The sequence below is a fragment of the Ooceraea biroi genome, chromosome 5 (genome assembly GCF_003672135.1).
Source record: "Ooceraea biroi isolate clonal line C1 chromosome 5, Obir_v5.4, whole genome shotgun sequence".
Lineage (NCBI taxonomy): Eukaryota > Metazoa > Arthropoda > Insecta > Hymenoptera > Formicidae > Ooceraea > Ooceraea biroi.
Window position 1 is genome coordinate 8,974,191 of NC_039510.1, and position 13,257 is coordinate 8,987,447.

A 13,257-nucleotide genomic window follows, 5' to 3' on the forward strand; every position below is an offset into this window, starting at 1 on the left:
CGAACGTGCCCGGGGCGCGTTATTCTTCGCTGGCACAATGGCGCCTCGTCGGGATCGTCGAGGATAATCAGTTTAGGATGCGTTAGAGCAGCTAATAATTCCCTTTTGTTTCCCGCCTCGGGCATCGGCGACGCGCCGTTAATGACGACGGACGAAAGGATTGGCGAAACAGTTCGCCAGTTGCCGCGTCAAACACCCGCGGATGCACTTTCGCGATCGGACACCAGGTCGATCTCGCCCTGGTCGATATTAATCATCCTCGTGCGAGGTCGACGGAAAATCGTCAAATTCCTTACGCGTAGTATCGCGGAAAGATGCGACCGTTGCTACATGATTCATGCGATCACGGTTCTCACTCGGGAGACTAGAATTAAAATTGAGAAGGTTCTCTCGGAGAGTGTATTTTTACGTTCTTCCGGTTAATGAAAAGAATACTCCTTCATGCTGAAGTAGAAGAACAATAATATTGCATAGACCAAAATGAATATTGCAAGCTACCCTTGCAAAATACATTCTTCCATAACGTGATGGAGAGCTATAAGAATTTTTTAGTTTACATTTACTTAAATTTTTTACATTACAAAGAATTTGTGACACTCTTGTTAAGTTAAAGAATACGTTTGTAAATTGCGCAGTAAAAGATACCACGTCAAAGTATACTATTACCCTCCTTCTGTGTTAAATAGTAATTATAAATGCTCTAAAAGTGAGACATATGCAAATTTACGTACAACGAGATTTGCCGAAATAAATTATCGAATTTTTCTGCTGAATTTACTCTGGCCATGTTAGTTTCTATGCACATAACATAATACAATTCAAACAAGTTGTGTATATAAAGGTATACGTGGCGGAAGCTGAAGGGATTCCGGAATATGGAACGACCACTACCCTCGGCAAGCGACTCGTCGCCGTCAAGTTTTTACTACCGGAAGCCAGCGAGAAGGAAAAGTGAGTATATACGCGTCTATATGGAAGCCGCAATTTGCATTCTGTTTCGTTATGGCGATGCTCGATTGAGCATGCATGCCTTCCGTTAACCCGTTTCCTCTGCGTCTACAACGATAAACCTTTTACAGCCACGTGGGGACGTGCTTCTACGTTGCTATTTGGTTACGTCCGCAATTTTATGCAGCGTCCGTTCCCATGTTGATCGATAGATCATGAGCTACCCCGCTTTCGGATAAAGTCGATAGCTGACGACCGATGGCAAGACGGATAAGGCACCATTCTATAGTACCGCGCAAGGCAAATCGATTGCAAAGTACCACGTGAAAATGTATATCAAAACCCAACACATTTATGCATCGGTCTAGCGTAGAATACAATCTTTCTAAATTGATCAACAGCATCGCCTTTCGTATTGATATTGCTTGTTTTGCGCCATGGAAATCTATGTGTCGTTAGATGAGAATAAAATTCGCACACACAAAATATAAACACACCAAATAATATAAATTATGCACAGTGTTAGGATGGGATAGGGTCCATTTTCGGGACAATAGATCGAATTTGAAGAGAGAGAGAGAGAGAGAGAGAGAGAGAGAGATTCTTGTCTAGATTTCCCAGGCAAACGCATGCGACGTTCGCCAAGGAAGCCCCGCGGCGGCGAGACGTACGGATATGCCGTTCTCGGACGATCGTTCTCGCGGTTATCGCGTCAGACATCAGAAAAAGGCCAGTTTGATTCCACGAATGGAACGGATTTGCATACAATGACCGGGAGATAGGATATCAGGGGGACTTTGGCGCGCGCGCTCTAGCCCGACACGCGGAACGGGCGGGAGATTTCGTAGCGAAGATGACAAAGCTTCCTTCCGACGAACAGCGACGAAAATCGACGATCCTCCCATTGGATGCCGCACCGCCCGTCGCCCGTTACGCTCGGCAAATTCTGGCGTCGCGGCCAAAGAGGAATTTCGTCGACTTCATCCACGGAGTAATCTGTCGGACGTCTGCGAGACGATGCGAGGTAGAATAGCGAGCAATTTGGCTGATTTAGCGCGCACGACTGTACCTACTTGCGCGCGGAATTGCGCTGCGGCATTCCGTGATGGTCTCCAATAGCGGAACGTGTCGCGCAAGTAATCGCACAAATATCTTACAAAAGTAATTTACTAATGTACTCTCTCTCTCTCTCTCTCTCCCTCTTCTCCCCTCTCTCTCTCTCTCTCTCTCTCTCTCTCTCTCATCTCTTACTTATATTTCATTATATAAGAACGAAGTCTTCGATCTCTTACCGATCTCTGGCCAACAGGTTGCGAAGATTTTTCAAAGATTGCTCGTATTGTCGAATACATACACGTTGTTCCGCCAATCTTCATTCTCCGAGACTCTCTCCGTTACTTCTCTCTTCGATCACGTTAGAACACACTTGAAGCTCGATTCGGTACTTTATCTTGGTATAGTTCCGCCGAGAGAAGATCAATTTCCAAACGCGCGGGGGTGAGATAATCCATGGACAAGAACAATCGCGATAATTCCGTGATCTCTAGTATATCGATGCGGGGCACGCAGCCTCGCCGAGGCTCCGAGGCTCGTCATCCTTTATCTCGCGTGAGCGCCGAAAGATCGGAGCACCGCGAATCTTCGGCGTCCGCTCACGCAACAAGTCCCCTATCGCGCGGATGACTAATGGCATCTCGTGACTGCAGTCGTTCGGCGCGTCTTATCCGAAACGCCGAGTCCACGAGAAAAAAATCCTCTGTACCTGTACATGCTTATTATACCATGCACAATTAATTCTATTTTAATTTACGCATATATCTGCATATTTGATTCTTTTCAATGGTTGTCGCTTTTACCTCGTCTCTCGACGACATCATGGCAAAGTAGCGCGCAGCCATCAGGATCCCCCTCCCCCCCCGCGCGATTATAAATGAGGAAACTGCAACAGGAGAGTGCTCGCTGGCGAGACTACCGTTTGGCCGCATCGGAGGAGATCGTGCTGACGACAGATAAGAAATGTTTTATGCGTGACGCGCGGTATCTCGCATGCTGCAGCGCGTGACGCGACCTAGCGCTGTATTATAAAATGACGCGCTCGTTCAACTGTGCTCGATCCGCTTCGAACTTTACATCCGTTCGAATTGCTTCGAGTGCGCACCAACGTTGCATTGATTTTCTCAGTGAAAAGCGCCGTAAAATCACGCGAATACGGACTTTCATGCGTCATTAGCCGGCCGGTGACGACGTTAAGCAGGCTAGTTTGCATACGGCGACCAATAACAGGACCCTTCGCCCACGCCGAGCCCGGAGATGCCGCGCGAGACGATCGCCCGCGCCAAGAGGATTCGTAGTTTACGGCGAATCGATACTCGGAGTCGCCGTAGTTTTGTTAACGGTCGCATTAAGCTATCACGCGAGAGTGCCATTACCAAGTCGATCGTAAGTAAACCCGCGGTAACGACGCTGCGTGGAAACGCGCGTCGGCCGACGCGACGTGCACATGTGCTCGCGGCGCTGGGAAGCGCTTCCTTTATCCGGGAATACGTCGCGATCCAACGATGCAGACGGTGCTCGTCGGACGTCGCGTCGTTAATATCGGCACCGGGACCGTAGTGCAGAGAGCGCGCAACGAGATACAAGAGTCATTACGTCGATGATTCTCGTCGCTTTGGAACGGTATCGAATTTACTTTCCACTTAAGGGGAGGTTGGAGTCGTATATATAAAATATATATATCTATACATATAAAATCCCTATTCTGTCTGTCGTTGAATTGATCGGGTACTTCCCGACATGCTAGAAACACCAAATTTCTCATGGTGATAGGGGTTCACCCCCAGGTAATGGAAAAATTCTTGAAATCTTTAATTAAAAGCCTGGCGTAAACAGGCTTTTCCCTAGTATCCCATACAGCAAAAAATATTCGGAGAATATTCTAACAACATAATTTCCATATATTCTGAGAATATTCGAAAAGAATATTCATAAACAGTTCCACGAATGTTCTAAATGTTATTGGTATGTTATTTGGTAAGTACTCAGAATATTCTAATGATATTTCAATGAATATTCTTATAATATTTTATTTCTTATAATATTTTCCACAATATTCCTAGAATATCCTATATATAGAGACAGTCCATAACATACGCAAAATGTTCATAGAATATGCTACAGAATATTTATAGAACATTCAGAGAATATGAGTTTTTGTCTACTTCAAATGTTCCATGGAAGGTTCACAGAAACTCTGAAGCATTATATGAGAATATTCTAAACATTCTCCGATATTATTCTATGAATGATCATAGAACGATCTTGTGCTGTATGGGATATATATATTTTAGGTACGTATTTTAAAGAATCCCCATATTAAAGTTCGCCGCGCAATTAGAGTCGAATATCTGGTCTATGCGATTATGGCAACTACGACGTGACATGTAAACGGTTACCATGTGCACATTTGCTACAGATGGAAGACGTAATCTCAGGCTTTCTCTATTTTCGGGAATTCTCGCAGAATCTGCGAATGAATTACGCCCGCTTGTGATAACTCATCGAACAACTGATCCTGAACAGGTTAGACTTCCAAAGAGACGTGAGGATTCTGGCTGCTCTGGAGGATCGCAATATTGCTCGCGTTCTAGGCGCCTGTTATCGCGAGGAACCATACTGCGTGGTGATGGAATACCTGGAGCACGGGGATCTCTGTCAGTTTCTCAAGACGCATATCACTGCCGAGGACGCACATTCCATGCCGATTGGCGTCAAGACACTTAGGTAACTTTGCACTGACACATTCCGACATTAATCATTACCGTGGATTATATTCAAGACCCGGCACAATTCTCCCGCTGCATCGTTTCCCTTGAAATTCTTCAAATTGACGAAGAGTTTATTAACCAGTGATTGTTAATTTAAGTTAACTCCAGAAAATGTGAAAATGATTACATTTCCATGTTTTCTGATCGAGAGAATGCAATGCAATATATCGCCTTCAATTATTTTCTGCCGACTTGTTATTTCATTGATACAGCGAAAGAGCAGTGTTTATTAAAACATTCGCTGTCGTTTTTCCGAAAAAATGGCACGCGCGCAGGATGTTTCGCGTAACGGAAATTGAACGTGCCCAAATAAAAGCAATACAGTATCTTCAAAAAATATCAAATTGGAGTACCTTTAGCAAATAAAATTGGTAAAAAGTCACCGAGTATGGGGCACTGCGTGAATTGAAAAGCAATACCGCTTTGTCAAAAAAAATATATATACTTGATCAACTTGTAAAGATTTTTGAATGTTATATGAGAACGCGCAGCGCTAAATGACGCGGCGATTACTTCGCTCGCTATCTCGCGTTTGGAAAACCCTCTGTCCGTTTTTACGGCAATTACCAGAAATCATGAGGATTATAAATCCTAATTGGCACATTACGGATTTTCGCGTGGCAGCAGTAAAACATTCAGTGAATGTATGTACCATGATAATTTTGTCGTATCAATCAGCGCAGAAACTGAAAAGAATTCTTGATTGATTTAATATTATTTTACAGTTTATAATTCTTGTACAATGTTGGCGGCGCAATATAAATGCGACTGTGCGAGCATATCATAATGTGCCGTTATTAGCGAGCTTAAAGTATTCGAGATTACGGCTCTCGAAATGGCGCAATCGTCTCTAACGAGTCGGAGCTCGGTTTCATTCCCGACGAACTGCCGTCGCTAGAGTTAACACGCAATAAGTTTCTCCGGCGCGAGTTTGACGCGTTTATTAATCGTGAGCGACGCACCAGCCCTGACACAACCCCCGATTCCCGTCGACCTACACCTTGGAGAAATCCCTTCGACTCCCGCCGGCGACGGTGGTCGGGAGGATTCGCAAGTGCGAACACCTTAACTTCGTCGCAGGAAACTCACGCCATTTCGTCGTCGTTTCAGTTTCAACTGTCTCATCTACATGGCAGCGCAGATCGCGTCGGGCATGCGGTATCTGGAGAACCTGAACTTCGTTCACCGGGATCTGGCTACTAGGTGAGTACAACGAGACTTTGCCGAAACGAATCTCTCGCGCATTTGCTTTCATCTCCCGGGGATAGACGAACGTCAACGAGCACGCGATTACCATCATCCTTGATTGGTATATTCATCACACATTCAAACCTTTATCATTTTCAAAAGACGTGTAACGTTAATTTTCCCTTAAATTAAATAAAAGTAACGGAGATTTGAATGCAAATGTGAACGTGAAACTTTTCTTCGTACAAGCACGTTGCATGCCAAGGGGATGTAACGTGAAAAAAGAATCTCTGGTTGTTACGATGCAAAGGAAACACTTTCATGCAGATTGAATTATAATTCCCAGTTGTCACGAAACAAATTGAAATTTATTGAAAAGTAATTTCGAAAGCCGACTGCGGTCACACACGGAGGCAGCACGGCGCGGCGTGAATGTCGCAACATAGTTTTTACGTTATTGCGGAAAGAATAAATGGATCCGGCTGCTCTTGATTTATTTCCCCGACGTTAAACTCACTCGGCCGTCCGATGTATTTTTCTCCATTTCGCTTTCCGCTTCATCGACTGACAAGATAACTCCGCCCGGTCTGTCAACTTTAGATCGCCTTTAGTCGTCGCAAACCAAAATTATCCTTCGACGGATGCCCTTCAATCTTGTTTGAGATTGCGTCGTCCACTTTAATTGATACAGACTAATAACTGAGACTGAAATGTTCTTATTGTGGCATGTGGCTGTACTCAGAGATGTGCATACACATACGAAGAGCGAGGCTTTTGCTATGCCGGGAACTCGATGCAGCCGTTAAAACGGAACGGGGCACCGATATCGATTCCCCCTGCGCTACACTCTCAGGATGAAATTGAATTATACTGCCCCCGTAGTGCATTTCCATAAGCCCCAAAACAAACGGAGCCGAGAACCGCATGGGAAATCAACGATTTGTTAGTGAATCGTCACGAGGAATGCTGCGAGAGGAGCAAGCAACTCATTTCTGCAGTGAATGATGGTGCAGCTTCAATGTATCGGCGGAAGAGAGCTCCAATGTTTTTCTTTTTCTATCCAGTCACATCCAATCGTCGCAACTATCTGGATCAGCTTCCCGCATTGTGTCTCTTGCAGGCTACTACTAGCGGTGATTCGTTCGGGTTCTCTGCAGGAGCAACCTCAAAGCGTGCGCGCGACTTGAAGCGCACAATAACCACCTTTCTGAGTCCCATGTAGTTGCCGAATATTTGCGTCACATTTACGCTCGATTTTCTTTCCAAGGCATCTTTTCTTCAAATAAGAAACTTAAATTACACATTTAGTGTACCGATAAATTCCCATAATAATTTTCCAGCAATATAACATGTCTATATAATGTCTAGTACTGATGATCGTCGATTCGCAAATACAAAATACACCCCGTATGAAACAAAGTCCATCCATGTGGCTGTTATTGAAATGCAATAGCCATCTTGCCGAATCGATAGGACGTTTAGATGCACATATGTGCATATATGTATATCTTCCGTACACACGTACGCGTACATTCGTGCAAACCACCGAGCTCTCACAGCACGTGGGACCTAGTTTCCGGCTGGACAGTGTCTCTCAAACGCTTGCTCATAAATCTTAATGGTATGGCAAGAGACACTTCCTGCAAAGGTAATTGCAGCTTTGTCAGTATTTCTTGTATATAAAGGCTTTTGACATACTTTCGCCTGCCGATTGCAGGAATACGTATCATCGAAAAGAGGGGTTTTATTTTTTCGTTAGCGTTGCCTCTTTGTCTCACATACTTTGTTTATATTGCACATATTTCCACGTTGTTGTTAACATTTTCAAAATACTAGATAATAACGTAACAAATTTCAGATTATGTTGGAAATCAGAGAAAGTGGAATGTCACATTTGTGATTTGAGATTGCTGCGGTCATGATACTTTAGTGAAATTTTTAACAAGCACCGCAGCTTTATAAAATTTTAGTGACACTCGTATCAAAACCGCGGCACGTTATCCTTCTCTGTGCTTTTGTGAGAAAAAAAGGGCGATACGATTCGATCGCGTTCCAAATAGATCGATGCCTTTTGTGCCGGGCGCCAGGATTTAATCAAAATTTAATCAGAATTTAATGGCACCGCTGAACTTCCACTTTGATGGCACACGTCAGCGTGACGAACCGACGATTTTCAGTGAAATACGCGACCGTATGGGAATTCCACCGTGGGGCATAAATTCTTCGTGACTGGCGGTGTCAAAAGAGAAATGGACATTGCGGATATCAATGGTGCGTACGCGATACTTTCGAAATGCATTTTTGCTCTTTCTATCAGACCGACCTCTATGCACGATTTATCTGCTACGATAAATGGAAAAGGCCGACATATTTTTATTCATTCAAATCGAACTTAGTAAAGGATTCTTAACTATGAAGTTTAAATGGAATCGAGAATCGCTTGGTCGGAGATTGGGGATATTCCGTAGACTCCTCGCCCGATACAAACTGCCAATCTTGCCTCTTATTTCATTCGCGAGTGCACGGTGTAGCTATAGAGTCATTGTCGGAACCGAGCCAAGTGAAAAAGAAGGGATCGATTGCTGATCAAACGGTAATGCAATTCAATTGGTTCGAATGGAAAAAGGACGTAAGCGAGCAAAGAGGATCAATAGGTGCATGTAATGCTTTAAGGGTGGAAAGGACAGTGGATTCGCATACGAGTGTTTGTTCAATCGGAAAAGATATAAGGATAAGTATTGTACGTGCACTAAAGCAAAATCTCACTGTACAGCTCGCTGATAATATTATTTTGTTAATGGCGGCATTGATGTGATAGTTAAATGTACGTATGTTCAAGAAACAGGAATAGCAAAAAGCCTGTATTTCCGTATTTAGATATTTCGTATTCCGGTAAAAGAGATTTCCTTCATCCTATTTTGAATCGCAAATGTAGCGGACAAGTTTTCTTTCGTTTACTTCGTTGCAATGTCAGTGTAAATGGTACTTAATATTAGAAGGAATGCTTCTTTTACTATCGATTTTTACATTTAAAATGTTGTATTCAACTATGTTAGTATCAATTGAATGCAACAATTTAATCTCGTTAAAATATAAATAAAGATTGCAAATTTGATATCATCATTTACACTTTGTTACGAACAGAAGGTTTTGTTTAAACCTTCGTTGAAAGATCCGAAAATATTCTCATCCATACTTTATCATTCTTGCAACTGCTTTCTCTTTGCAACAAGTACAGTCAAACTCCAACGTCGAAACTTCCGTGCACGTTTAACTCGTAACAGTCATCCGGTCTCACTGACCCCTAGTTCTAGAATACAACTTCGTGAGACAGAGAAGGCCATGATTCTCCTTATCCACCCCTGAGGATACTGAAGACTACGTGTAAGGGCCTCATCCGCTGAAGTCCGAGAGCTTACGTGCTCGAATAACTGGTTAAAAATTCAAAGAACGGCTTTGCTCCTGCACGCTTACTTCTTCGCCTTATTCTTGCTCTTTCTACTTTGATCGGCGCCATTTGTTTCTTTTAGAACGAGAACATATCCAATATTCAACTTTCAATCTAACTTGTGTGATCGAACGTTCGACTTCAATGTCGATACGTTCGAACCTCGACTTCAATTATACAGCCGTGCCGATCGGACAAGTACACTTAACGTTTCTGTTCCTATCGACAATAGCACTGAAGCCTCCATCAAACGGCCAAGTGATTTCGAGTTTAACTTCAACTTGCAACTTGCACAATGACAGGGGCGATTCTCCTTATTCATCGAAGAAGTCGTCGCGGGCTGAATGTAGACATTACTAGCAAGAAAGCCTATCCTTGTTCCGATTTCGATTACAGATGCGAAGAAAGCGTTTCCTCATGTTCTTATAGCCTGAGTTTAGCTTGTCTATTTTTTCATAATCTTTCTTTTTCATATTTGTAATGTAGCAAGCACAGCTATTATATATTTATCAATATCTTCTCCTACCTTTCAATACTATTCTAAATTTGAATTCTTTTCTATTAAAATAGTAGAAAATATATAAATAAATATATATATTTTATAATATATATTTATATTATAAATAAATATATATATATATTTATTTATAATATAAATGGTGGATAAATAGCAGATAAACTATGACACTAAAATATGAAAATAATATTGAAAATATTTATTAATAATAATAGGTTTTTAGGTCTCGCGCCAAACGTACTTCGCGTGTCAATCATTATTTTAGAAATTAATGAAAGCAAAATTCAAACGACCAAATTATGGAGAGATCATCATGTTTGATTTATACTGAAACAGCTTCAATGCGAGGCGTGAACGTGGATTATTGCATTACTGTCGTACTCTGCAGCATAGAGAGGACCGGGGTCAACCCCATCGACGCAGTGGCCCGATGGCGAAGTAGCCAATAGCAATGATCGATAAAGCGCCCCTAATTAACCAGGTTCTACCGCCAAATTGGAGCTTTGTTCCACCGGCGAAATTAATTGATTCTATCTATTCCATACCCTTGCTCCTTGGATAACGTTTAGCTAGTCGCCTCTCAGATAGCGAAGATTAGTTCGTCTTTAAAGCGAGTTGGTCAATGTCTGGCGCTTTGAACAGAGTTGTATGAATCCGCCGCCTCTAAGTTCTCCTCAGAGAATGCTCGAATATATATTCCCTTGCTTAAACTTGCTCAAAGGACGAACAGATGAATTAGACGTACTCGTGATAAAATTAAATAACTGTATTCTAACTACATAACTAAATAATATATTAACATATATGTATAATATATAACACACGTTGGATTAAATATTCACTAGATATGCAAATTAATTTAATGCTAATTAAATTAATTAACAAAAAATTAAAAAATTGAAAACATTGATGACAGCACTTTCAAGATACTTAAGTTTAAATATTTAAATTAAAACTGATTATTATATAGAAATGGATAAAACACCAATCTATTTTTCACGCTTCATATAGGTATACTAGCATCCCCCGTCCCGGCTTCGCCCGCGATATTTATGTGTAGAATTAAATAAAAACACATTTTATCCCTTCTCACCCGTTAGGGGTGGAATTTCGGAAAACCCTCCCTTAGTGAGCACCTACGTGATAGTAGTAATATACCCTTAAAATTTCAAGTCAATAGGTGCAGTGGTTCGGGCTGCACGTTGATGAGTCAGTGAGTGAGTGAGTGAGTAGTATTTGGCTTATATACAGGGTGTCCCGGGTTTTAACCGACAAACTGCGGGAGCATATTCTACTAGTGGAAATAAGAAAAAATTCTTATATCGAGTTTGCTTAGAAATGCTTTATTACAAAGTTATAAACCAATATTGAAAAGAAATATGAGATAAGTAACAACGGATTTTTTCACAAAAATAAAAATTATCTACGCAATGATTTAGTGACGCATTTCAAAATGTTGTCCTTGCACATCGATACAAGCTAGACATCGACGTAGTACAGAATTTGTTACAGTACGACATTCCTGAAAATTTTGTTGCATCTCAGTAACTGAATTAGTAATTCGTTGCTTTAAATCTTCAAGCGAGATTACTTCTGTACTGTAAACTTTATTTTTTAAAGTTCCCCATAAATAAAAATCAAGAGGCGTTAAATCGGGCGATCTTGGAGGCCAGAAAACCGGTCCTCCTCGACCAATCCACCTATGAGCATAATGTTCATCTAACCAGTTTCTAACTTGTCTAGCATAGTGCGATGGACAACCGTCTAACTGTATCCAGCTGTTTTGGCGAAACTGCAGTGGCACATTTTCCATCAAAATTGGTAAATCGTTTGATAGGAATCTTCGAAAAGATTCTCCGTTCAATCGGTCAGGTAAAAAGAACGGACCAATAAGCCGGTCATGAAGCATACCCATCCAAACATTACATCGAAATTCGTGTTGAAAGTTTCTTTGTCTGGTAGTATGTGGATTATTATGAGCCCATACATGGCTATTATGAGAATTGAATATGCCTCGTCTTGTAAAGGTCGCTTCATCTGTCCATAATATCATTGATGAGAATCGTACTGAATCGTTTCAACATAGTGAACATGAATACATGTGAATACACATAACATAAATATCTTCGACCTTCCAAATTCTACACTATGTTCCGTTGTTACTTATCTCATATTTCTTTTCAATATTGGTTTATAACTTTGTAATAAAGCATTTCTAAGCAAACTCGATATAAGAATTTTTTTTATTTCCACTAGTAGAATATGCTCCCGCAGTTTGTCGGTTAAAACCCGGGACACCCTGTATATATATATATATATAGATTAACAAGATTAAAATCTGCTGCTATTTCTGCAATTATCATAGAATATTCTTCTTGATATTAGTATCTTGCCTTCTTATAAGAAACGATTTGCGATGATAGTTGAACGGCAATCCGACGCAGACAAAGTTTATTCACGCGTCAGGTACAATTGCATGCCCCCCTGTGTGCTTGGGCAGGAAACGTAGCGCAACCACATACGCGAGCAAATGTTGCATGTAGACAACCATTCTCGCTTCCGGTTGACTGCCATGCACAGAATGCGTACGCGTATGCAGATTGGCGGGCGCACAATGCGCTCCACGTACCGACGAGAGATCAATCTGACTGCGCATCTTTCATTTCAGGCGCGAGCCGTGCTTGGAAAAGTATTCAATCTATCTAGCCGATAATACATAATTATTCTCTGAGCGATTGAATATTCGACATATAAATTAATAATCCGCAAATAGTACTTAAATACTTAATTTCGACTTCAGATTAAATTTAGAAATAAATTAAATTTTTTACCGAGTTAACTTTTAACTTCAACAAAACTTAAATTATAAAATTTTAACTTAACTAAAATCAAAAAAGAGGTAAATTATTGTTAATAATTCCATTGAATTAATTCAGATTCTAGTTAATTTTTATCTACTTATTTTAAAAACTTAAAAAAATCATGCGAAATAAATTAAAAATGAACTTCTAATTCATTATTTTAAGGAAAATCCTTATTATTTCTACTACTTTTACGTGCCATCTAGTAAAAGCAGACATAAGGGATGCATTTTGCAATACAGTATTATATTACAGAGAAAATAATTTGCATTCTCCGAACACGAAAATTTTGTTTACAGGAATTGTCTGGTCGGGAAAGCTTATCATATCAAAATCTCGGACTTTGGTACGGATAATGAACTGTATGCCTGCGACTACTACAAAGTTGATGGAACTATGCCGTTGCCAGTACGATGGATGGCTTGGGAGTCAATATTTCTGGTAAGTAACCCAATTATTTTGTTTCCACGA

At 41.1% G+C, this 13,257-nt stretch overlaps 1 protein-coding gene across 3 annotated transcripts in view; it reads left to right on the plus strand.

Annotated features, from left to right (window-relative positions):
- LOC105284816 (discoidin domain-containing receptor 2) overlaps positions 1 to 13,257 on the plus strand; it is a 119,031-nt gene that overhangs the window by 100,756 nt on the left and 5,018 nt on the right. For all 3 annotated transcript variants that reach the window (XM_011348606.2, XM_011348607.2, XM_026969794.1), the window contains 4 exons: positions 842 to 951; positions 4,528 to 4,728; positions 5,883 to 5,975; positions 13,086 to 13,227. In XM_011348606.2, the coding sequence (XP_011346908.1) occupies positions 842 to 951; positions 4,528 to 4,728; positions 5,883 to 5,975; positions 13,086 to 13,227 (546 nt within the window). The remainder of the gene's footprint in view (positions 1 to 841; positions 952 to 4,527; positions 4,729 to 5,882; positions 5,976 to 13,085; positions 13,228 to 13,257) is intronic.